The 27130-nt window shown below is 45.6% G+C and overlaps 1 protein-coding gene and 2 non-coding genes across 3 annotated transcripts in view; 2 read left to right on the top strand and 1 right to left on the bottom strand.

Annotated features, from left to right (window-relative positions):
- LOC126215137 (synaptic vesicle glycoprotein 2A-like) overlaps nt 1–24004 on the top strand; it is an 81607-nt gene extending 57603 nt beyond the window's left edge. Inside the window, exons 8-12 of the mRNA XM_049941800.1 lie at nt 2454–2618; nt 5552–5802; nt 10945–11104; nt 17039–17166; nt 23809–24004. Coding sequence (XP_049797757.1) covers nt 2454–2618; nt 5552–5802; nt 10945–11104; nt 17039–17166; nt 23809–23870 — 766 coding nt within the window. The 3' untranslated portion in view covers nt 23871–24004. The remainder of the gene's footprint in view (nt 1–2453; nt 2619–5551; nt 5803–10944; nt 11105–17038; nt 17167–23808) is intronic.
- Nucleotides 24005–25973: 1969 nt separating this feature from the next.
- On the bottom strand, nt 25974–26048 carry Trnat-ugu (transfer RNA threonine (anticodon UGU)). The gene has a single exon. It is a non-coding gene; the product is annotated as a tRNA-Thr (tRNA).
- Nucleotides 26049–26760: 712 nt separating this feature from the next.
- Trnat-ugu (transfer RNA threonine (anticodon UGU)) lies at nt 26761–26835 on the top strand. The gene has a single exon. It is a non-coding gene; the product is annotated as a tRNA-Thr (tRNA).
- The last annotated feature ends 295 nt before the right edge of the window (nt 26836–27130 follow it).

Here is a 27130-nt window from a genome sequence, read left to right as displayed (position 1 = left end):
CCCACTGTTGTGGCTCAAGCCAAAAAAAAATAACCTTGGCTTGAACCGCGTCAGTGGGCTCAAGCCAAGGTACGAAAAACGTGTAAACACTTCCGTTTTGAACCATGCCCTCCGCAGTTGTTGGAGGGCATGGTTCAAAACAGAGGTGTTACGTGTTTTTCGTACCTTGGCTTGAGCTCACTGATGCGGGTGAGTGTGAACATGGAGTGGGACATTTATGTTGTCATTCCTTATGACTCCGTGTTACCATTTTTTCTGTCTCTTCAAACACATTCTCATCTTTCAAAATGACAACAGGAGTTCCCTTCCCACTCTTAGTTTAGAAACTCATCGACATGCATACGCATTCACTGATGGCAGCAGTTCCCTTGGGGCTGGAAAGCGACTCTCATTGACAAGGCAGAACACTCGCCTCCTACACCTGTCAGTCAGCATCTTTTTACGACCATTGTTCTTAGGCCGTGTTGCATGCCTGTGAGTGTAGCACCATACATTGTAGATGCGTTGGACGGCCTGTGTTGATACACCAACAAATCAGACATCATCATCAATGGGGTGCTTCTGACCACCTCTATCATGACAGATGACAGCTGCTTTCTGCCATTCTGTCATGTCTACATATCCACCAATCTTACCGTGCTGATTCGATACAGCCGACAGTTACACCTGCATCTACATCGCTACTCTGCACTTCATATTTAACAGCTTGGAAGAGGATTTATCGAGCCCATCATCCATTTTGATGTCTTGTATCAGTGGAAGAGGGGATGACTTCACTGTCTGTCATCAGTCCCACCATGTACAGCATTCCAAAGTTAACGGTCATCTGGCCACAAAATGTTCATGTTTTGTTCTTGTGACACATTTATACATATTATAATGCCATAACATAGTCCACTGCCAGAAGAAAATAGTTCACCATTTTAGAGATTTCCAATTCGCTCAAGACTTACTGTTGCAACAGTGCACATGGAGTACATGAAGTGACTACATTTACAGATCAACAGCACAAGCAGTACCAGATATCAACAAAATGTTCAAATGTGTGCGAATTCCTAAGGGACCAAACTGATTAGGTCATCGGTCCCTAGACTTACACACTACTTAAACTAACTTACGCTAAGAACAACACAGACATCCATGTCTGAGGAAGGACTCGAACCTCCGGCGGGAGGGGCCGTGCGGTCCGTGACACGATGCCTCAAACCACACGGCCACTCCGCATGGCAGATATCGACCCCTGCAAAGTCGTCTATAATAATATGTGGTGTAGTCTACATGGGTGGCAATGCAGGCGCTGACCCTGGCATGCAGTCAATCACACAGATGGCGAATACTGGGATTTGCTATGCCAGGCCTGCTTGACCTGTTCATGTGGTTCTCTAAGAGTTGTTGTTCTCAAGTCTCTTCACATCCCTTCATATCAAACATGTGCTCAATTGGCGACCAGGGATTATGCTGGCCAGGGAAGTTGCTGCACATCTTGCAGAGCACATTGAGTTTCAAAGGCTGTGTTTGGGTGAGCGTTATGCTGGTGGAACAACATATCACATTCCTATCGCAATAATGACAGAAGGATGGGTCTAGCAACATCCTGCACATACTGAGTGCTGATTAACACCCCCCAGTGAGTCTTGGACAAATGTGCTCTACAAGAGAGCGCTCATCAGGTCTCCATCATACACGCGGATGACATTCACTAACGTGCAGGCAGAATTTGCTTTCATCACTGAAGACCACAGTGCGTTATTCCATTTCTTAAGTGATGCTCTGACGGCACAAATCAAGCTGTGCATGTTGATGCTGTGGTGTGAGTGGAAGATGGGCTAGAGGTGAGCATGTCTGTAGTCCCACTGCTAATAACTGGTTTGCACCAGTTCGTGTTGAAGGTCTCGGTTCACAAGTCCTCTTATTTGTGCACTGGTAGCTGTGCGATCTGCCACTGCTGTCTTTATGATACAACTATCCTGACAATCGTCTCGGCTGTATGGACGTCCAGAAACTTGTCTGCAGGTGTGAGAATGTTCACATGACCCTGATAGCAACATTGTTGCACAACTGATGCAGCACATCCAACATGTGTGGCAGTTCTCTGAAAGGATCATCTCACCAATTGGAAGACCAGAGTATGACCCTTTTCAAAGTTGCTCAGTTGGCTGTAGCAAACACGAGTGAATCCTGCTTGCTTCATAGCTTTGCATCATACTGAGCCTCCTGGATGTGAGCATTACTTATTAAAGGGTGGACACAGATAATACTCTGGTAGTTGTTCCACTACGCTATCTGTTGGTGGATGACGTTGAAACAATTATCAATACATGTACTATTTGCCAGGTGGCATGTGCCACCATTGGATCAAAATCGATGTCGTGTTTCCAGATATACTAATTTTTATCTCACAGTTTATTTTACAGTCTGGCGGTCATTACATGCTCGGTGTGACGGCTTTGCAGCTCCAATGGGTTCTACATGTGGCTGCCGGAGCTGCTGAACCGAGTGGGCCAGTACAACGAGGCCTACCCAGAGCACCCTACTGCCGTGTGTGACGTCATCGCCATCCTGGCAGGCCAGATGTCGCCACTAGTCGCCGTGGAACGCTTCCAAGCCAACTACTCCGAGTAAGTTCTCCAGGGGAAAGTGCGCGCAGTGTAGTACAACAATTGGGAATCGTGATTCCTCTTCCTCTCAGAAGGTAGCAGCTCAGCAGTGGTGGAGTCGCCGACTTCCTTAAGACTGTAGTTTCTGTGTTTTTCTCACAGCCCCAACGCAACAGCGAGTGCTGAAATATTTACCATCAAAGACATACAAATATTCATTTCGAAAATGTTGCCACATGAATAGATAGCGTACAATCTGGAAGTTGTTTGAGCTGTCCTATTCAAATACGAGAGTTATTGATTGGAATGAGCACACAATACCAACTGAAAGACCTAAGTAGCGAAGAGTAGCAGAAATAAATTTACCAATAAAGGGAACATCAAAATAGAGAGCAGCATTGTAGACAATGTAAGTGAACTGTGCCAGTTTGCAAGCAAAATAAAACGTGATGTACAAAGTAAGGAGAATTTCACAAGCAGACTAAATCAAGCAAAGAGAAATTCCCCCACAATGAGATACCTGCCAGTATCAAACGTAAGACTTAATTTAAGGTAGACATTTCTGAGAACGTATGTCTGGAGAACAGCGTTGTATGGAAGTGATTAGGGGACTATGAGAGAATCTGAAGAAGACACATTCGAAGCGTTTGAGACGTATTGCTACAGAAGGTTGTTGAAAGTTTGACTGATAAACTAGGAAATGAGGGGTTCTGCGGAAGCTGCTAGGAGAGGAACTTGTTGAGAAAGACGACAAGAAGAAGGAAGAGAATGTCTTAAGACGTCAGCGAGCAACTTCGATGATATTACAGAGAAAGATGTATACCGGGACATGTACAAAAAATTATCAGGTTTGGTGGGTCTAAACGCTACTCTGACACACTGTGGGGGGCCACGTCAGGTAAGTCAGAAGAATGACGAAAAAAAAGAAAAAAGAAAGAAAGACTCCAACCAAGATTCCAAAAGATGGAAAGCAATCAGTCGTCTAGCTCTTGTCATCGACCGACAGCTGTCACCCTCCGTCAGTGACGTCAGTGGGTGCAGAATGGAGGGGGTGGGGCAGCACACCGCTCCCCCGGCCACATTCCGCTCTCCATGCTTCAGAGCCGCTACTTCGGCACTGACATGATACAGGATTTGGGGTGGGCATAATTAAAGCAATGGCGCTTTTCGTTGCGGCGGAATCTCCTCACGAAGTTTCAATCACCAACTTTCCAATCCGAATGCGAAAATATTTTGTTGACGCTGACATCCGTAGGGAGAAACGATCATCATAATAAAATAATGGAAATCAGAGCATGCACAGAAAGATATAGGCGTTCGTTTCTTTCCGTGCGCTGCTCAAGATTGCAATAATAGAGAATTATAGTGAAGGTGGTTCGATGAACCCTCTGCCAGGCACTTAAGTGTGATTTGCAGAGTAAGATGTAAATGAGAACCAGCTCTATCTCTGTAACCAATAACAAATGGATACACGTTATATGAGACGTTTTACTCGAAATAGTCAAAACTGACATAATCTAAAATATTTTCTATTCGTCCTGAAACATCTCGTACGAGGTGTGATAAAAAAACTGATGGGATTTTTTTAATTTCATGGGATTTGTACATCCGATTTTCGAAACTGGTTTTATCTTGTTAGTACAGATGTTCGTGATGTATGGTTGCATACTCAGCTGTTTTGAATGTTTTGTTTATTGTTGACAGTCGAAAAGGTTATATGCGTTTTCGAGTGCTCAGCGAACTTTTACTTTCGAAAAGATGGATCAAAGAATTTTCATTAAATTTTGCTTGAAAAATGGAATAAAGTGCAGCACCGCAATCGAATTGTTGACAGTGGCTTTTAGTGAATCCGCTGTGAGTAGGACAACAGTTTACGAGTAGCATAAACTTTTCACACAGGGTCGAGAAGTCGCCACAGACGACAACAGCGCTGGATGCCTTAAGACATCAGTAACCGACGACAGTGTGGAAGGCGTAAAGAAAATTATTCTGGAAAATCGCCGAATCGCCATCAGAGCGGTTGCTGATGGCTCTCGCCAACAAATTTTTTTTTGTATATATATATTTTTTAACCAGCAAAATTTGTAAAGGAATTGTTAAATTTCGACCAAAAATGACTTCGCCTAGACATGGCTCAGAAATTGCTGAATGAAGTCGACGATCGGGAACATCTAAAGAAGGTTATAACAGGTTGTGAAACAAGGGCATATGGGTATGTCGACGAAACCAAGGCCCAGTCATGCCAAAGGAAACTGCCTGAAGAGCCAAGACGGAAAAAAAATCAGCAAGTCGAATCACACATAAAGGTTCTTCTCACTGTTTTCTTCGATTACAGTGAGATAGTGCATCATGAGGTATTGCCTTATGGTCGTACGGGCAGTAAAGAATACTACCTGGAAGCTATGCGCCCTTCGCGTGGAGGAATCCGAAGAAAACGACCGGGATTGTGGCGAAATTAGTCGTGGAAACTGCATGGCGATAATGCTCCCGCTCAAAGCTCAATGCTTTTTGGCAAATTATTCACAAAATATGACAGCATACATGTGACGGGTTACGACTGTGAAAGGAACCTGTGACCACTGGAGGTACTCTGTTTTAGTTATTTTACTTTTACCATTAGATATACGTTTAGTCTTTTGTCAAAACAAACCCATAACCATACTGTTTTGTTTCTCCACTAGATAGTTACTCCAAAAAATCATAATGCGACACACACACACACACACACACACACACACACACACACCAGTCATACCAACAAATGTAAATCCATCTGATGATGGAAGTTCAAACCTTTCAAACGCGTTGTGGAGATAAAAAAACAGTGACTGGTAAAAGTAAACTTGTTGATTTATTTGATGAAAGGTGTTTGTTTTGACAGTCTGTACTGAACAGCCGAAGCACGCAACCATCTCTGAAAAGACGGACATACAGAAACAATCAACATGTTACAGCATAACAGACGAATACACTACCACCGAAGTATCTGCCTTCGCCAACTGGACCACCGTGGACGGCTTCGCCGACAGTGGTGCCAACTGGACAGCGACCGCACTGGACAGCTCTACCGCTGGGCCCGAGGTGTGCGTGGCGACGGTTAACGAGGTCAGCTTCCAGAACTCGATGATCAACGGCGCAGGCTTCGCCATCGCCTACGTCGCCATCATCCCCCTCGTCAAGGTCGTCAGCAAGAGGCTCCTGCTGGGTGAGCAGCCCGACACCTCACACAAACAAATAACTGCAGAATGCAAACGAATAACGGGCTAATACCCAAACCTCCACATGTCAGACACTCAGATTGGTACCGAAAGTTCTATGTCGATAGAGTATCAACCAAAACACCGATTTAGTTCGTGCTCTGTGCTGTCGTCCAGTAGAACATGTCTAAATTGTAATGAAATGTAACACCAGAGCTACGGAGTATAGGAAAAGCGTATCTGTGAGCTGTGAATCTGAAAATCACTGGTAGGTGAGTAGATAGAGCATCAGACCATTGTGCGAAAGGTCCCTTTATCGAAACCCACTGATGACGACATTTTATCAGTTTACACGTGAACTTGTTTTATGGGAGAACATTTTTCTGTCACATTATAGGACGTTTCCGAGTATATAGCAATGTTCTTTTGGCAGTCTGGTTTCGCTTCGCTAGTCGAAACTAGCAAACCTATAGCGTGCACTTGTAGACAGCACCACACTTGTGTATAGAAATGTACGCTATAGGTTTGCTAGTTTCGAGTAGCGAAGCGAAACCAGACTGCCAAAAGAACATTGCTACATACTCGGAAACGTCCTTTCATGTGACAGAAAAATGCTCTCCCATATAACATGTTCACGTGTAAACTGATAAAATGTCGTCATCAGTGGGTTTCGATAAAGGGACCTTTCGCACAATGGTCTGATGCTCTACCTACTCACCTCAGAGTGGTTTTCAGATTTAGAGCGGACGGATACGTCTTTCCTATACTCCGTATCTCTGGTGTTACATTTCATTACGATTTACCCATGTTCCACTGGACGACAGCACATAGTACGAACTAAATCGGTGTTTTGGTTGATACTCTATCGACACACAATGTCTGCTGCCGATCTGAGTGTCTGCCATTTGGTGGTATGGGGTGTAAGTGACAAAAACCTGGTCTCGAGTTATTCAATTTTTTGCTTATTGTCTTCAGTAAGAGTCACACAACTATTGCTTTTATGAAAATAAATACTTTATTTTGAAAAATGCAGAACCTGCTTAATGGCACGCGGTTATCGGCAGTTATCGGTAACTGCCAATGAAAAAAAGCGCAAGTATTTACCAGTTTTTAATAACATTTTACAGATACACTATCCTGTGATTGAATTATTTTTAATTCTTCTTTGAATTCAACAGCGCATAAAGCTACGTTCAAATACATAAGCATCCGTTGAAGACACCTTGCCTTTTCTGCTGCCACGTTGTTTTTACATTCTTGTGACGGTAAAATAAAGTTCTTTATTATATCAATGGTAACTCCTTCCTTCAAAACCTTAAAGGTGTGCCTTCAAGCTCGTTAAACATTGTTCTCGAATTGATGACACCAGGTGCAGTTTTTAAACTTGGGCCTAACTACATATGGAAATATTTACCATCGTTGATTTACTACGTGTATCGGCAGCTTTTCCATAATCAGAAGAAGTCCTCAGGCTGGAGAATAGTAACTGCAAATCGACTGTTAGGTGTCGCGTTCTCCAAGTTCATTAGGTAGGGGAGACCGGGGACAAAAGTAACAGGATATGAAAGTAACATCCCTCCCCTACCTTCGCATGTAGCTCCGAAAATCACGTGAGTCAAACAATGTATTCCCTTCATGTTTCCCAACTGCCTACCAATTGTTGGCCAGTATTGGAGAGTCTCTGTTGAGTGCGGCGCAGTAAAACCTTTTTTTCAGTGTCTCATCGAAGTTTTCTCAATTTCCTTAGTTTTGTGATAACGGTAGCATCACGCTGTAAACGTAAGTCTACTGTAATAATTTAACTGTGTGAAACTTTCCGTTTTATACCACCATTATCAACTTTTTCATTGCTTGTATAGATTGTGTCTAAAATATCAATTAAACGGAAGAGCGTGGTCGGGGACAAAAGAAACGTTACTGCTGGGGACGAAAGTAACAGAGTTTCTTCCGTCCCCGTTACTGAAAAAGTATTATTAGCTGCAGGTTCCCTGTTTTTTTTTCCGTTAGCGAACAGTAGATTAGGTATGATACTGTTCGGAGTTGCAGTGTCTTGCTGAACAAACTCGTTATTACTGAACAGACTTGTTATTTACTTAGTTATTTCGTTGCAAGGAATTATGCCACGAACACGGGTTACTACTACTTCAAGAGGACTAACTTCTACTACTGTATATCAAACCGCGGCAGATGATGTTGCAAATTATAAGTTTAGAGCAGCAGCAAAGAAACACAATGTATGCCGTGTGACATTGCATCGGTACCGGTACATTAAAAAGAAAGAGAAACGATGAGTGATAGCAGCACACCAATGCCTCGTGTTGGATATAGAAGTGCAAAACGAGTGTTCTCTGATGAAGACGAAAACACTATAACTGAATATGTGATTAGAGCGTCGGAGATATTTTACGGACTTTGCCCTAAGGATATCCGTAAGTTAGCTCACGAACTGGCAACGACAAACAACATACCAGTTCCATCAACTTGGGTGGACAATCAAACTGCTGGTCCAGACTGGTTTTCAGCACTCATGAAGAGGAATCCCCAGTTGTTTATGGCACTCTTGTCACTGTTGCTATTGCCATCAACGCTCAGGGAAACAGTACACCACCTCTCTTTGTATTACCTCGCTTGAGGTATCGTGACGATTTTATTCGAGACGGTCCTATTGGTTACAGGGGAGCAGGAAATGCGAGTGGCTGGATACAAGAGGAAGAATTTTTGTTATTCTTGCACCACTTCGTTAAATTTGCTAAACCAACTCCTGAGCACAAATGTTTACTGCTTCTCGACAATCACGAATCTCATATGTCCATCAGAAGCCCGAACTATTGCAAAAGCAAGGGGATTGTTATGCTGTCATTCCCACCGCACTGTACACTCAGGATGCAGCCTCTAGACCGTTCTCCTTATGGTCCATTTAAAAAGATGGTGAATGCTTTTGCTGACAACTGGATCAAGGATCATCCGGGAAAGACCGTGTTAATTTATGACAGCCCTTCAATGGTAAGGGAAGCACTTCCACTTGCTGCAACTCCCAAAAACATTGCAACAGGATTTCACTGTACAGGCATAGTACCATTTAATAGGAGTGCGTTCAGAGAATCGATTTTGCACCATCTTCTGTCACTGATCGCCCAGCACAAGCTTCCAATTATGGAAAGCAAACTATGTCCTCAGCAGAATCATTAGCGATTTCTAGTGACCCATCTGAAGCTGGGAGGACATCTAATCCTGATCCAGTAGTAATATGCGAGAAAACACTTTCAAATGTCACAGCCTGTGATGCAGGACCTAGTGGTTTACGATCATATTCTTCAGTTCGCGCAGCCTTTTCACCCGAAAGTATTCGTCCGTTACCAATAGTAGGTCCAAGGCAAGAAATAACAAAAGGAAGAAAAAGGAGAAAGTCTACAATTGTGACCGACACTCCAGAGAAACTGGCTATAGAAGAAGAGCTAAAGGCCCGTCCACAGGAGAAAAAAGTGGAAAAGAAGCTAAATTTAAAAAGCAGCGGGCTAAGAGTGCGAAAGCAGAAAAAAGCTGAAGAATCATCATCGGGAGACAACGACAGCTACTGCCTTGCATGTGTCGATCCTTTCTGCCACAGTCGTTCCAAAGAGAAGTGGATTCAGTGTTGGGAATTGAAGGGTTGGTTTCATGTTGCTTGTACCAAAAGGGGGGGGGATATTTAAGTGTGCCACAATTGTGAATCTGAATAGGACTAAGAAATGCATTACTTTTCTCTTTTATTGACTCACTGAACATTTACTCATAAATCCTGAATTCGTTCGGTGCTATTAATTGCTATTTCAGTTAATATAATACTTGGAAGCGAATTAATTAATGTTTTGTAATGTTAATGTACTTTACGTTACTGTATGAGTCCTTTAGGTAGTGATATGTGGCTTAACTTATTATGTAACTTTCGTAACCTACCTGTGTTACTATTGTCCCCAGTAACGAGGACAAAATAACAGGCACACTGATGCCTTAAAATTAGTTTTACAAATACCAAACATATGTAATTTTGTGGAAACTAAGTTCATTTGTTTTAGGAGAGCTTCAGAGAACATACACATTAGTTCCTTTTGCTTCAAAAGTTTATAGGGAGATAATAAAAAAATGCAATATGCAAAATGTTGCTTTTGTCCCCGGTCTCCCCTACTTACATTGTTCCTGCTTCTTACATCTTTCAGTCTGGCCAAAACCTCTGTCAAATGACACAAACGAATGGCAAGAGATCAACAATTTATGATTTATCTCATCAGATCTGTCTCAGACCCAACTTTCGTTTCCTGCAACGCTAAGGTCTGCTGAGTGCTTTAAGAAGGCACGAAGCAATTTCACTGCCGCTTGTTCACGTCAAGTTTCTCTTCACTTCTAAGAAACTTGCTTTCATCATGAATTCATTCTCCCTTCTTTCTTCCTCTTCTCGTGTCACTACGCACAATGGAGTGTGGCTGCACTGTATCGTGGCAGACAAAGGTCGCACTGGTTCCTCTTGAGCTTCACCAGAGGGCGGCACATACCACTCAAACCATCTTTCGGGTCTTATATGCTCTACTGGCGCTCAGCCAGCTTTTCATGTTGGCAACGGCACTTATCTTTGATTTTCGGGTCTAACTAAAAAACATTTTTGGCATTTAGCCCATTACTGATTTCCACCGAACAATTGTAATAAGGTTGGACTGAAGTCGTAGTCCTTCTGTGCCACAGGAGGGCATAGGTCCATCACACCAAATAAAAGTAGTTTTAATTCTACATATTTTGTTAAAAATAACTACAGGCCATAAAGTGACTGAAAATATGTACCATTTGTAGGATTCAACAAAGTCATTGATCGGAATTTTTTTCTTATTTTATGACCGATTACAATCTATGAAACCTTCATCATATGAGACTGTCATCCTAAAATATTAAATAAAACTTAAAAAATCGAGCCCAACTACGTATCGTGAGGTCGGCCGATTGAAAACGTGCTGCTGCCTGTGAGACACCCTGTAGTGAGTCGCATGTTATGGTAAAGTCATAGGTGCCCCATTGACAGCTGAGATTGCTCCGCATGTTCCACAGCAGCTATTCTGGAAAAGAAACACGCACAGGGCGTACTCCCACACGTCCGTGTACACAGACGGACTTTGGTGTTGCAGCCGTCAGCCTGGTAGCATCGGGGCTGTGCGGTGTCGCCGTGCTTTGGGCCCAGACGGAGCTGCAGATCCTGATGCTGCCGATGGCGTACGTGGTGCTCTCCGGAGCGTGCGTGTCCGTCGTCAATATCGTCGTCGTCGATGCTGTCCCCACGTACCTCAGGTGAGACGCTCCACGTGTCCGTGCGCTGTTCACCTTCCTTCCATTCTGACGTAGAAGGAACGATGCATTTTTATTGAAGGCAGCTTTGCGTTGACATTCTTTGTTGTGTAATACGTCAGCACTCACAATATGACCTGGAAAAATTAGTGGCTCTGAGCACTATGGGACTCAACTGCTGTGGTCATAAGTCCCCTAGAACTTAGAACTACTTAAACCTAACTAACCTAAGGACAGCACACAACACCCAGCCATCACGAGGCAGAGAAAATCCCTGACCCCGCCGGGAATCGAACCCGGGAACCCGGGCGTGGGAAGCGAGAACGCTACCGCACGACCACGAGATGCGAGGAAAAATTAGTGGAATCACGCACAGTTTCATCGAACACATCAACGTGAAGCGGCCTTTGCATGACCAACAAAATTGCAATGCTAGCCACTTTCTGACTACCTAGTGTGTTGCTGTCGATTCTGATGAGAACTATTCAATCACTGAACTGCTCACAGTAACTCACTCTCTGTCCTACCGCCCTATTCATAACGAATCGTACTCCCATTATACCATTTTCAGCTGCTGAGATATTACCCTATACTCGTCTGACCACAACTCCTTGTCTTCTTTCCATTTCACTTGACTGACCCCTACTATATCTAGATTGAGCCTTCGCATTTCCCTTTTCAGATTCTCTAGCTTCCCTGCTGCGTTCAAACTTCAGATTCTCTAGTTTCCCTACTCCGTTCAAAATTCTGACTCGTAGAACGTTAGCCTTTCGTTGTTTATTCAATGTTTTCTTCTTGGTCACCTCCCCTTTGGCAGTCCCCTCCCGAAGATCCAAATGGGGGCTTCCTTGGAATCTTTTGCCAATAAAGAGATCATCATGACATTCTTTTCAAAAAATGCTCAAATGTGTTTGAAATCTTATGGGACTTAACTGCTAAGATCATCAGTCCCTAAGCTTACACACTACTTAATCTAAATTATCCTAAAGACAAACACACACACCCATGCCCGAGGGAGGACTCGAACCTCTGCCGGGACGAGTCGCATGGTGCATGACTGCAGCGCCTAAGACCGCTCGGCTAATCCCGCGCGGCCCATTCTTTTCGATTACCGACCACATGTCCTGTGGATACTCACAATATGTCTTAAATGCTCTGGTTTCCATTACCTTCTGCATTCTCATAACATTGACCACTGCTGGTTTTTCCGCCTTTTAGGGGCAGTTTCCTACCCCTGCCTCCTTACAAGCCCTAATTTCTCATATCTTATCTTTGTGCTCCTTAAGAGTAATTTACGTTGGCGCTAGTACAGTCGTTCTGCAGTCAGCCGCAAATGCCGCTAGTCTAAATTTCCATTATAGTATTTCGCGAAAAGAAAGTGGACTTTCCTCCAGTGATTCCCACTAGAGTTCACGGAGCGTTTCCGGAATACTAGCGCGTTGATCGAACTTACCGCTAACGGGTCTAGCAGTCCGCCTCTGAATCGTTTCTACATCTCTCTTTAATCCGATCTGGTGGGGATCCCGAACACTCGTCAGTGCAGATGTCCCACAACGAGGAGCTACACCTTTCTAGAGCTTTTCCAATAAACCGAAGTCGATCAGTCTTCTTCCCTGCTACCGTCCTTACGTGCTTGTTCCATTTCACATCGCTCTGCAACGTTACGCCTAGTTATTTAATCGACCTCATCTGACTGTGTTCTCTATCCGGATGAATCATTTTATTCTTAAGAACTGCTATAAAAGCAGAACCTCATTGTTAAGTTCATTACTAACATTTACAAAATTAGTAAAGATGTTTTGTGTTGCACTGATATGCCAAAACATTTGACCACTGCCCACCACGAGGTGGGATGTTGTCTGGTGGCGTTACGGGAACATGACGCGGTAAGGAAAATGTATTTTTTTTTTTTTGGTCATCAGTCTACTGACTGGTTTGATGCGGCCCGCCACGAATTTCTTTCCTGTGCTAACCTCTTCATCTCAGAGTAGCACTTGCAACCTACGTCCTCAATTATTTGCTTGACGTATTCCAATCTCTGCCTTCCTCTACAACTCACTCTAGTACCATGGAAGTCATTCCCTCATGTCTTAGCAGATGTCCTATCATCCTGTCCCTTCTCCTTATCAGTGTTTTCCACATATTCCTTTCCTCTCCGATTCTGCGTAGAACCTCCTCATTCCTTACCTTATCAGTCCACCTAATTTTCAACATTCGTCTATACCACCACATCTGAAATGCTTCGATTCTCTTCTCTTCCGGTTTTCCCACAGTCCATGTTTCACTACCATACAATGCTGTACTCCAGACGTACATCCCCAGAAATTTCTTCCTCAAATTAAGGCCGGTATTTGATATTAGTAGACTTCTCCTGGCCAGAAATGCCTTTTTTGCCATAGCGAGTCTGCTTTTGATGTCCTCCTTGCTCCGTCCGTCATTGGTTGTTTTACTGCCTAGGTAGCAGAATTCCTTAACTTCATTGACTTCGTGACCATCAATCCTGATGTTAAGTTTCTCGCTGTTCTCATTTCTACTACTTCTCATTACCTTCGTCTTTCTCCGATTTACTCTCAAACCATACTGTGTACTCATTAGACTGTTCATTCCGTTCAGCAGATCATTTAATTCTTCTTCACTTTCACTCAGGATAGCAATGTCATCAGCGAATCGTATCATTGATATCCTTTCACCTTGTATTTTAATTCCACTCCTGAACCTTTCTTTTATTTCCATCATTGCTTCCTCGATGTACAGATTGAAGAGTAGGGGCGAAAGGCTACAGCCTTGTCTTACACCCTTCTTAATACGAGCACTTCGTTCTTGATCGTCCACTCTTATTATTCCCTCTTGGTTGTTGTACATATTGTATATGACCCGTCTCTCCCTATAACTTACCCCTACTTTTTTCAGAATCTCGAACAGCTTGCACCATTTTATATTGTCGAACGCTTTTTCCAGGTCGACAAATCCTATGAAAGTGTCTTGATTTTTCTTTAGCCTTGCTTCCATTATTAGCCGTAACGTCAGAATTGCCTCTCTCGTCCCTTTACTTTTCCTAAAGCCAAACTGATCGTCACCTAGCGCATTCTCAATTTTCTTTTCCATTCTTCTGTATATTATTCTTGTAAGCAGCTTCGATGCATGAGCTGTTAAGCTGATTGTGCGATAATTCTCGCACTTGTCAGCTCTTGTATAAGTGGATCAATGACGAATGAGGAATTATTCTAGCGACGACACGGGCCGCAAATGGGGAACTCTGTTGACATGATCGACTTTGATAAAAGTGATACCATTACTAAACAGAGCCCGTGAACAAGTATCTCGAAAACGCCGTAGCTGGTCGTATGTTCACGTGCTTACGTTGTCAGCATCTACGGAAACAGGTAGAAGGACAGCGAAACTACCATTAGGCGCAAAATGGTTGGAAGTCCACGACTCTTCACAGAACGTGGGCTTCGGAGGCTTGTCTGCTCTGTAAAACAGGACAGGTGGTGATCTGTGGCATCTCTTCCGAAAGAGCACAGTGCTGGTGCGCGCACAAGTGTTTCGGAGCAGGCCGTTGATCGCACATTGTTGAACACGCAGCTCCACAGCAGACCACCACTACGTCTTCACATATGGACCCATCGACAGCATTAACCACCATTGCGGTGTCCACTGGAACGTCGAGACTGGGCCATGGATCAATGGAAACGTGTCACCTCGTCAGACGAATCACGTTTTTGCTACACCAGGTCGATGATCGTCTCCGCAGACGTCATCATCCACGCGAACGAGGCTCTAAACGTGCACAGCTGATGGGAGCCGTATTATGCTATGGCAGACATTCTCCTGCGCTTGCATGGGACCTGTGGTAGTAATCAAAACACGCCAACACCTGCGAACCACCTGCGTTCCTTCCGCGACGTCCAAGTCATCTTTCAGCGGTATAATTGTCCTTGTCTCGGAACCAAAACCGTGTTACAGAGGTCTGAGGAACATGAGAATGAACTCACTTTATCTTGCCCTCAAAATTCGCCAGATGTGAATCCTATGGAATCCATCTGCGTCGCCAACGGGTGTCAACGCACAAATCAACAAGCCGTTGTTTATGGAAATTACATTACTTACGCGTAGAAGTCCGGTGCCACACATTCCACACCTACCAGCAAACTGTCGGATCCGTGATACGTAGAATCGGTGATGTATTACATTCCAGAGGCAACCCAAAACGCTATTAGGCAAGTGGTCATACTGAGCGAGGTAGCGCAGCTGTTGCCACACTGGACGACGGCTCAGACCGGCGTCTGGCGGTCCCTGATTTAGACTTTCCGTGATTTTCCTAAATCACCTCAAGGCAATGCCGGGATGGTTCCTTTGAAAGGGCACGGGCGTTTTCCTTCCCCGTCCTTCCCTAATCCGAGCTTGTGCTCCGTCTCTGATGACCTCGTGGCCGACGGGACGTTAAATCACTACTGGCCATTAAAATTGCTGCACCACGAAGATGACATGCTACAGACGCGAAATTTAACCGACAGGAAGAAGATGCTGTGATATGCATATGATTAGTTTTTCAGAGCATTCACACAAGGTTGGCGCCGGTGGTGACACCTACAACGGGCTGACATGAGGAAAGTTTCCAACCGATTTCTCACACACAAACAGCAGTTGACCGGCGTAGCCTGGTGAAACGTTGTTGTGATGCCTCGTGTAAGGAGGAGAAATGCGTACCATCACGTTTCCGACTTTGATAAAGGTCGCGATTGCGTTTTATCGTATCGCGACATTGCTGCTCGCGTTGGCCGAGATCCAATGACTGTTAGCAGAATATGGAATCAGTGGCTTCGGGAGGGTGATACGGAACGTCGTGCTAGACCCTAACGGCTTCGTATCACTAGCAGTCGGGATGACAGGCATCTTATCCGCATGGCTCTAAAGGATCGTGCAGCCACGTCTCGATCCCTGAGTCAACAGATGGGGACGTTTTCAAGACAACAACCAACTGCACGAACAGTTCGACGACGTTTGCAGCAGCATGCACTATCAGCTCGGAGACCATGGCTGCGGTTACCCTTGACGCTGCATCACAGACAGGTGCGCCTGCGATGGGGTACTCAACGACGAACCTGGGTGCACGAATGGCGAAACGTCCTTTTTTCGGATGAATCCAGATTCTGTTTTGAACATCACGATCGTCGCATGTTTGGCGACATCGCGGTGAACGCACATTAAAAGCCGGTTTTCGTCATCGCCATACTTTCGTATCACGCGGCGTGATGGTATGGGATGCCATTGGTTACACGTCTCGGTCACCTCTTGTTCGCATTGACGGCACTTTGAACAGTGGACGTTACATTTCAGATGTGTTACGACCCTTGGTTCTACCCTTCATTCGATCCCTACGAAACCCTACATTTCAGCAGGATAATGCACGACCGCTTGTTGCAGATCCTGTACGGGCGTTTGTGGATACAGAAAATGTTCGACTGCTGCCCTGGCCACCACATTCTCCAGATCTCTCACCAATTGAAAACATCTGGTCAATGGTGGCCGAGCAACTGGCTCATCACAATACACAAGTCAATACTCTTGATGAACTGTGGTATCGTATTGAAGCTGCATGGGCAGCTGTACCTGTACACGCCATCCAAGCTCTGTTTGACTCAATGCTCGGGCATATCAAGGCCGTTATTACGGCCAGAGGTGGTTGTTCTGGGTACTGATTTCTCAGGATCTATGCACCCAAATTGCGTGACAATGTAATCACATGTCAGTTGTAGTATAATATATTTGTCCAATGAATACGCGTTTATCATCTGCATTTCTTCTTGGTGTAGCAATTTTAATGGCCAGTAGTGTAGTTTAGTTTTAATAAGTCTTTGAAATAGGAGTAGCCGCACAGTACTCATAGTTCTCCAGCGGGACCTACACTGACTTCACTTCCTGACCTTCTTGCAGAGCCATGGCGGTGTGCCTGTCGCTGTGTTTCGGCCGCCTGGGCACCTTCGTCACGTCCCTCATGCTGGGCGCCCTCATAGACTCCAGCTGCGTCGTCGCCGTCTCCATCCTGGGAGGATACGTTGTGTGTGAGTAAAACTAAACCCCGTCTGGGCAGCTGCAATGGCGCTTTAACAGCCAGTCTGTGTGAATCTTGAACGAAGCGCTACTGACCACAGAGCACACTGGTTCACACTGAAATTGCATGAACTAGGGAGAGGGGTTAGGGACGCCTAGATATTGTCGGCAATATTGTCATAAAACATTGTTTACACTAACTGAACACCCAGTGTAATACACCACACACTTCTCAGTTAGCACCAGTTTATAACTTACCAGTAGTCATTGTAAATCGACAGTATACATTACACTGGCGTGACAAAGAGTCCCGAGATAGAGATGTCCACATAAAGAGATGGTGGAGGTATCGCGTACAAGAGGTATAAAAAGGCAGAGCATTGGTGAAACTGTCATTTATACTCAGGTTATACATGTAAAAAGGTTTCAGACGTGATTATGCGCTCAAGACGGTAATTAACAGACTCTGAACACGAAATCATAGTTGGAGCTAGACGCACGGGGCACTGCATTTCGGAATTCAATTGGGGAATTCAGTATTCCGACATCCACAGTGTCAAATTGTGTGACGAGAACACCACAATTCAGGCGTAGGTTCTCACCATCACAGCCTTCACTGAGACCGAGAGCCGGTTGGCCGTGCGGTCTGACGCACGGCTTTCCGGGCGGGAAGGAGCGCCGGTACCCGGCACGAATCCGCCCGGCAGATTTGTTTCGACGTCCGGTGAGCCGGCCAGTCTGTGGATGGTTTTTAGGCGGTTTTCCATCTGCCTCGGCGAATGCGGGCTGGTTCCCCTTATTCCGCCTCAGCTACACTATGTCAGCGATTGCTGCACAATCAAGTTCTCCACGTACGCGTACGCCACCATAACTCTACCACGCAAACATAGGGGTTACACTCGTCTGGTGTGAGACGTTCCCTGGGGGGTCCACCGGGAGCCGAACCGCACAATAACCCTGCCTTCGCTGTGGGGCTACGGAGGTGTGAAGTGGACTGCGGTAGTCGTCGTGGGGTTGTGGACCACTGCGGCTGAGGCGGGGACGGAGCCTCTCCGTCGTTTCTAGGCCCCCGGTTAACATAACATAGGACCGAGAGCAGCGGCATCAGCATAGAGTTGTCTGTGCGAACAGATAAGCAACACTGCCTGAGATAACCGCAGAAATCAATGTGGTACACAGCCGTGCGCGGCTCGTGTTCGTACCGTTTATTGTTTAACATCTTGTCCTTGAGGTACTGCCGTCTCGTTTCTTATTCGGTTTACTGACGCCACTAAGTTGCTGGCTTAACCGCCCGTGAGTGGCAACAGCAGCGCTTATCGATAAGTGCACTGTCGTACCATCTCTGGAGCGACCGATAGTATTGACTGGTCGTCGTGTGTCTGGAGTTCAGTGGGGAGTTCAGTTGCGGACGGACCAGCAGTGAAGTCGGGGACGGAGCGCCAGTGAGGTGCGGACAGCCAGTGCCCGCCGACCGCTGGCGACACACGTGCACTGTCCGACGGAAGGAGACTGCAGCGGGAACGACAATTGGTTGGTAGTTCGGTCGGCCGTCCCATCGGGGGACGTGTATTTGGGCTTTTGACCGTTTCTGGGCCTCGTCAGTTGGTCATCTTGCCGGACGTAGGACGGTTCCTTCCTTGTGCAGATATGTCAGGTGGCCAATGGGCAAGTGTTACTTCTGCACAGTTGGGTCCGAGCCAGTGTGCCCGGGTCGCCATGTCTCCGAGTTCCGAACGGACATGGAGTTGAGTCGGGTTGGAGCTGCAGTCAGCTTCGGACAGCCAAGACTCACCCGACCCTTGCCGACACACGTAACTTGAGTGGGAACGACCTGGGTCGATCGTTCATCTGTCGTGTCATCGGTGGACGTGTATTTGGTCGCCGACCGCTTGTGGAAACTCTCTGTGTGTCGAACTGGTTCGTCTTGGTTCCACAGTGATTGCTCTTACGATTGTTCGAGTTCTTGTGCAAGTGTGTTTACGTGGAACCGTGTGTAGCTTCTGTGATTTCCACTGAGAAGATAAATGCTGTCTGCGTACTGGAATGGGCGGTTGGTCGGTTGGGAGAGAGGGATTCGTTTAGGTTGATGGTTGGTTCTACAGCCGCCCGTAGGCCGTGCTGCAACCCGATCGTTTAGTGTTACGTTTGGCTGTCTGTCTCACCTAAACTGTGGTTAGAGTTTCCTCCCCAGGCCGACCCTTGGAACACTTCTGAGCACCAATGTTTGTTGTTTGTGATGGCCATTTCATTTGGTCGCAGGTACTGTGCCAGCCTTCAGCCGTGTATTAATATTGTTTTTTATTTATTTATTTATTGTTCCGTGGGACCAAATTAAGGAGAAGTCTCCATGGTCATGGAACAATACATTAAATTATAACACGATAGTAGAAACAGATAAAATGAAATATAAAAAACATATTCAGGCGATAACTCGTAAGTTGAAATAAAGAAACTCAACAATGTAACACTGGAATTTGCTTAATTTTTTAGCTGTTCCAGGAGTTCCAATGAGTACCCGTTTATCATCTGCATTTCTTCTTGGCGTAGCAATTTTAATGGCCAGTAGTCAGTCTTCTGACTGGTTTGATGAGCCTCGACACGAACTACTCTCCCGTCCCAGCCTTTTGTAAATATTACTTATACCAAAAAGTAACCAGCTAACCCTTCTCTGCGGTGACACATTGAAGGTAGACGAGCACACTTTGGATAGTTTCGTGATGCACTCAGAAATAGGTCACGCAGGATATGATGCCTGTTCCCAAGTGAGGCAAAGGTGAAGAAGAGATATCCTAGCCTAAGAAGCCCCACGATTGTTTTTCTTTGAACAGGCAGTTCCCTCGACGACATTTATAGATGCGCCGAATCTGTCACAGTAGATTTCGGGTCAGTGATGTAAAACTTCTCATTTTTGCGCCCCGCCTTTCCGCAGTTAGAGCAGTATACTATCCGCAGGATTTGAATTTTTGAGCAGTCCCTCTGCCTTACGTACGTTCTAGTATTGTTAACTGTGTTCGAAGAATAAAATACATTACTGTGCTTCGGTGCTGGTTCTTTCGGATTTCCCTTTTTCCGAAGAGTTCTTCAATTAGCCGAGTCCGGCACAGCTGATCCCACTTCTGGACACACAGCCGCCTCAGTTTTCAGCTTTAACATTACAGCCGATAGGTACTGATGGCTCGCGCAGGTCTTCCGGTCGCATCAATGTATCACTTGCCAATAGTCCTTATAAGTGATCTCTGTACATTGTGGTAAGCTCACATTATGCAGTAAACTTTAGTTCCACAGTAACAGTTATCCAGTGCTTGCCATACGGAGCCCTGTAGACGTAACCTGCCAGTATCGGCATGCGGGTCCGATGTCACTTACAGGTCACGTGGACCAATTAAAAGACACTGACATAGAATCTGATGTGTGTACGCAGACTGAAGGGACGAATGAAAATATGTACCAAGGCTGGGATTCGAAGCTGGGTCTCCTGCTCACTACGCAGATGCTCTAAGCACTACGCCACCCTGGCACAGTGGCTGTGCACAGCCGCATGGACTACCCTTCCCTAGCGCTCCTCTCTCCTCCATACACATTCTCATTGACGCTTCAGTTCACTTGGTGTTCCCTCCAAATTCGAAACGCATTGCAGGGGATCTCCAAGTGTACCGGAATAGCACCCCAATGTTGAACAGGTTTGAATCGTGGCTTGATACAAATTTTCATTCATTGCTTCAGTCTGCATACATACATCATAGATGTCTCCTGAACAATACAGTTTCATTTACACTGAAGCGCCAAATAAACTGGTCCAAGCATGTCTATTCAAATACGGAAATATGTAAACAGGTAGAATACGCCTATATAAGACAACAAGTGTCTTGTGCAGTTGTTAGTTCTATTACTGCTGCTACAATGGCAGGTTATCAAGATTTACGTGAGTCTGAACGTGGTGTTATAGTCTTCGCACCAGTGATGGGGCACAGAATCTCCGATGTAGCGATGAATTGGGGATTTTCCCGTACGACCATTTCACGAGTGTACATGAACATCAGAAAGCCAGTAAAACATCAGATCTCCGACATCGCTGCGGGTGGAAAAAGATCCTGCAAGAACGACTGAAGAGAATCGTTCAATGTGACTGAAGCGCAACCCTTCCCCAAATTGCTGCACATTTCAATGCTGGGCCGTCAACAAGTGTCAGCGTGCGAAACATTCAATGAAACATCATCGGTATGGGCTTTCGGACACGAAGCGCCACTCGTGTACCCTTGATGACTGCACAGCACAAAGCTTTATGCCTGGCCTGGGCACATCAACACCGACATTGGACTGTTGGTGACTGGAAACATGTTGCCTGGTAGACGAGTCTCATTTCAAATTGTATCGAGGAGATGGACGTGCACACATATGGGGGCAACCTCATGAATCCATGGACCCTGCATGCCAGCAGGGGACTGTTCAAGCTAGTGGAGGCTCTGTAATGGTCTGGGTCGTGTGCATTTAGAATTATATGGAACCCCCGAAACATCTAGATACGACTCTGACAGAAGATATGTAGCTAAACATCCTGTCTGATCACGTGCATCCATTCATATCCATTGTGCTTTTCGACGGACTTGGCCAATTCCAGCAGGACAATACGACACCCCACACATCCAGAATTACTACAGAGTGGCTCCAGGAACACTCTCCTGAGTTTAAAAACTTCCGCTGGCTACCGAACTCCCCAGACGTGAACATTATTGAGCATATCTGGGATGCCTTGCAACGTGCTGTTCAGAAGAGATCTTCACCCCCTCATACTCTTACGGATTTATGGACAGATCTGCAGGATCTGCACTACTTCAGGCATTAGTCGAGTTCATGCCACGTCATGCTGCTGCACATCTACACTCCTGGAAATTGAAATAAGAACACCGTGAATTCATTGTCCCAGGAAGGGGAAACTTTATTGACACATTCCTGGGGTCAGATACATCACATGATCACACTGACAGAACCACAGGCACATAGACACAGGCAACAGAGCATGCACAATGTCGGCACTAGTACAGTGTATATCCACCTTTCGCAGCAATGCAGGCTGCTATTCTCCCATGGAGACGATCGTAGAGATGCTGGATGTAGTCCTGTGGAACGGCTTGCCATGCCATTTCCACCTGGCGCCTCAGTTCGACCAGCGTTCGTGCTGGACGTGCAGACCGCGTGAGACGACGCTTCATCCAGTCCCAAACATGCTCAATGGGGGACAGATCCGGAGATCTTGCTGGCCAGGGTAGTTGACTTACACCTTCTAGAGCACGTTGGGTGGCACGGGATACATGCGGACGTGCATTGTCCTGTTGAAACAGCAAGTTCCCTTGCCGGTCTAGGAATGGTAGAACGATGGGTTCGATGACGGTTTGGATGTACCGTGCACTATTCAGTGTCCCCTCGACGATCACCAGTGGTGTACGGCCAGTGTAGGAGATCGCTCCCCACACCATGATGCCGGGTGTTGGCCCTGTGTGCCTCGGTCGTATGCAGTCCTGATTGTGGCGCTCACCTGCACGGCGCCAAACACGCATACGACCATCATTGGCACCAAGGCAGAAGCGACTCTCATCGCTGAAGACGACACGTCTCCATTCGTCCCTCCATTCACGCCTGTCGCGACACCACTGGAAGCGGGCTGCACGATGTTGGGGCGTGAGCGGAAGACGGCCTAACGGTGTGCGGGACCGTAGCCCAGCTTCATGGAGACGGTTGCGAATGGTCCTCGCCGATACCCCAGGAGCAACAGTGTCCCTAATTTGCTGGGAAGTGGCGGTGCGGTCCCCTACGGCACTGCGTAGGATCCTACGGTCTTGGCGTGCATCCGTGCGTCGCTGCGGTCCGGTCCCAGGTCGACGGGCACGTGCACCTTCCGCCGACCACTGGCGACAACATCGATGTACTGTGGAGACCTCACGCCCCACGTGTTGAGCAATTCGGCGGTACGTCCACCCGGCCTCCCGCATGCCCACTATACGCCCTCGCTCAAAGTCCGTCAACTGCACATACGGTTCACGTCCACGCTGTCGCGGCATGCTACCAGTGTTAAAGACTGCGATGGAGCTCCGTATGCCACGGCAAACTGGCTGACACTGACGGCGGCGGTGCACAAATGCTGCGCAGCTAGCGCCATTCGACGGCCAACACCGCGGTTCCTGGTGTGTCCGCTGTGCCGTGCGTGTGATCATTGCTTGTACAGCCCTCTCGCAGTGTCCGGAGCAAGTATGGTGGGTCTGACACACCGGTGTCAATGTGTTCTTTTTTCCATTTCCAGGAGTGTATGTGTTTGCCTGGAGTCCTACACGATATTAAGCACGTGTACCAGTTTCTTTGACTGTTCAGTGTAATTCAAGGCTCGCGGCTTGGTCTATAGTTGTGTGCTTGGATTATTGTTATGGGAGATTAGGGTACTTCGTTGTTGAGGTTGAGTTGGACTGCCACTGGCATGTCTGAAGTTGAAATTGTAAAATTTAGAAATCCAATATGTCAACTAAATACTATCAATAAAGCGACTGAATGGGTTATCCAATAGCACCATATTAACTATCTCACCGCGCCGCTCTTGGCGCGAAGTATATTTTTGCTGGGCATATCCAGACACTAATTCGAGACCTTTTCATTTTCTTTCGCAGTGTGTGGGTTCTTGTCGCTGCTGCTGCCATCTGAAGAAAAGATGAAGAAACTTCGCCAATGACGACCACTGGACCTCCATCTGGAACAATACGATTAAGAACACCTTGTCTGTATTCGAAGTCTTTGTTATGTGCGCCTTTTCGCCAGATCCAAAACTTAACTGCTGTAGCCATGGAATAAAACATTCCAACGAAAGTGTTCGTCTCATTTTTTGTGTGCCACTAGAGAAGCTTTCATTTCCTTACACCGACGGACTATACAACAGAAGAGACAACTGTTTATTTACCTGGCCATTGGGTATATACAGTCTTCATTATCACCTCGAAAAGATACAAGTTGGAACCATGTAATATGGTAATGGTTTTAGCACTTCTCTGGGTGTTCAGCCCTTAATGGAACACATTTTTTGCAAAGAGGGATAACCTGGCTTCCCCTGGCTGAGGTGTTCACTCCAGAAGACTTCATTTTGGCTTTTGAGGAAACTTTTCATTACGAAAGTTGTAATTCTGAAAATGTCTGCCACGTTTCCTTTTCTTCTTTCGAGAAAAGAGGGTACTTGGGACTGCTTGACGATGCTTCTTGACTAGGAATTTCTTTTTGTAACTGCCTGGAATTTGGCTTGGAGTTTAATGCTACACCTCGATCAGCCTCACTGAGCCGGTTTACCCGTTCTAGAGAAAGGTTTAAAATTATCACTGACGTGCAAGCGTTTTCTGGTTGTTGATTTTAAAAGTGCTGTCGAACACGCTGTTTTTAAACTCCTCCTGATGCTACCGTCGAGATTAGGAGAGAAGCAAGTTGTTTATTGACTGGGTTACGTTCGCCCAAGAGTAATATTGGGTTTATGGATAAGTTTGTAGCGTGTTTCCTTAAGGGGCTCCGGAACGCCCTATACTTGCAATGTTAAAATAACGCTTATAAATTACATCTTTCCTCACAAAGTATTTGAGGTAGGAAGTTGAACTTTTTACAGATTATTTATTGGAATATGGGCTACAACTTAACACAGGGATTTTACAAAATTTTAGTTCAGTTATTAAAGATGATTTTTTTTCAATTGTAATGAAAATTCACAACATTTTTTTGCAATTTTTTATTTATATATTCAAAAATATACAGTTTTTTGGAAAAAGGCTGTGTTAAATTATGCAGAAGGTACTGTGTAACATTTACTGAAAGTTTGAAACAAATATGTTTGGAAGATCCTTAGAAAACATGTAATTAGTATGAGAAAATAAAAGTTTTGGGAATCGAGCGACAAAGATTGGATTAACTTTTTAGTGCATTCCAGGTCCATAGGATGGATTATCTTCATCCTCTGCAAACTCCTCCTCCAGCTTCCTCTTGTTCCTCCTCCTGTTTACTCTTGCTTGTATTTCTAGACTCTTTACAGCCCTGTCTGCAGCCCGAAGGCGTTCCTTGTCTAAAGCAAGCATCGCTCGTACCATGTTAGAACCTATCTTCATTCCCATATTTCTAAATACCTTGCACCTTACAATGTTGCCATCATTGAAAGTCACAACAGCATCATACACACCAAAGTGAAGTGTTTCTATTCCAACAAATACAGTCTTGGGGATTCTCGACCATATAACACTATTTACACTTTCATTGGGGTTTTGAGTTTTTCCGTGAATACACTTTTTCAACAGTTCAGGTGCTGCTAAGTCTCTGAAAATAGGTTTTATCACCTCCATTATTGCATGAGGCAGACTATGCTTATGAGTGTACACTTCACCAGTTAGCAATCCTTTGTTGTATTTACACCAACTGTCTTCTTCTTTGGGACACAAGCTATGTTGGGGATTTTCATCGGTTGAAGAAGTATGTTTACAGTAATAACACATACCTTTGGCTTTCCAACATTTCTCCTTTTCTTAAAAGCCTTCAGAGGATTTCTAATAACTTTACTTTTACTCATTATTATACTTCAACAAAACAGAGACTCAAGAAATAGAATTAATTACGAATATTTTCGAGATAACGACAGAGTAAATAAACATGAAACAATCGACAATCACACCAGCGATATATATTGAACCATCACAGGTTATTTTAACTATATATGACCATGCAGCTTTGCTAGAATAGAAATGAAATTAAATGAACACCCTAGCTGCAAGCAGGCGTTGATACACTTCGTTGGGGACATGTTGAAAATGTGTGCCCCGACCGGGACTCGAACCCGGGATCTCCTGCTTACATGGCAGACGCTCTATCCATCTGAGCCACCGCGGGCACAGAGGATAGTGCGTCTGCAGGGACTTATCCCTTGCACGCTCCCCGTGAGATCCACCTTCCCAACATGTCCACAACACTACATTCGTAGTGCGCCTATTAGATGTTTGCCCATCATACTCATTACTCGTGGCAGATTAATCTACCAAGTCCCGTACGAGTTCGGGCATAGCGTGCGCGTTCGCACACAAGAAGGTCAAAGGCCGGGAACCCATATTTTTATTTTAACTATATATGACCATGCAGCTTTGCTAGAATAGAAATGAAATTAAATGAACACCCTAGCTGCAAGCAGGCGTTGATACACTTCGTTGGGGACATGTTGAAAATGTGTGCCCCGACCGGGACTCGAACCCGGGATCTCCTGCTTACATGGCAGACGCTCTATCCATCTCAGCCACCGCGGGCACAGAGGATAGTGCGTCTGCAGGGACTTATCCCTTGCACGCTCCCCGTGAGATCCACCTTCCCAACATGTCCACAACACTACATTCGTAGTGCGCCTATTAGATGTTTGCCCCTCTTGTGTGCGAACGCGCACGCTATGCCCGAACTCGTACGGGACTTGGTAGATTAATCTGCCACGAGTAATGAGTATGATGGGCAAACATCTAATAGGCGCACTACGAATGTAGTGTTGTGGACATGTTGGGAAGGTGGATCTCACGGGGAGCGTGCAAGGGATAAGTCCCTGCAGACGCACTATCCTCTGTGCCCGCGGTGGCTCAGATGGATAGAGCGTCTGCCATGTAAGCAGGAGATCCCGGGTTCGAGTCCCGGTCGGGGCACACATTTTCAACATATCCCCAACGAAGTGTATCAACGCCTGCTTGCAGCTAGGGTGTTCATTTCATTTCATTTCCATCACAGGTTAGCCACAACACATACTTTATCTCACATCACTAAAATGTACCTGATGAACACGGACGTTAATAATAACACCATTTGACAGCAGTTTAACAGCGCCACAGTGCGTCACGCCCATGTAGAACACATTTCAAAAAAAATTTATAAATAGTTGTAGTCTTCGGAATTGAATAAATTATATATCTATTAAAAGGTAATAGTCTGCAGATTCAGAAA

Source organism: Schistocerca nitens, chromosome 12, assembly GCF_023898315.1.
Source record: "Schistocerca nitens isolate TAMUIC-IGC-003100 chromosome 12, iqSchNite1.1, whole genome shotgun sequence".
NCBI lineage: Eukaryota > Metazoa > Arthropoda > Insecta > Orthoptera > Acrididae > Schistocerca > Schistocerca nitens.
This window is presented reverse-complemented; position numbering and strand designations above follow the sequence as displayed.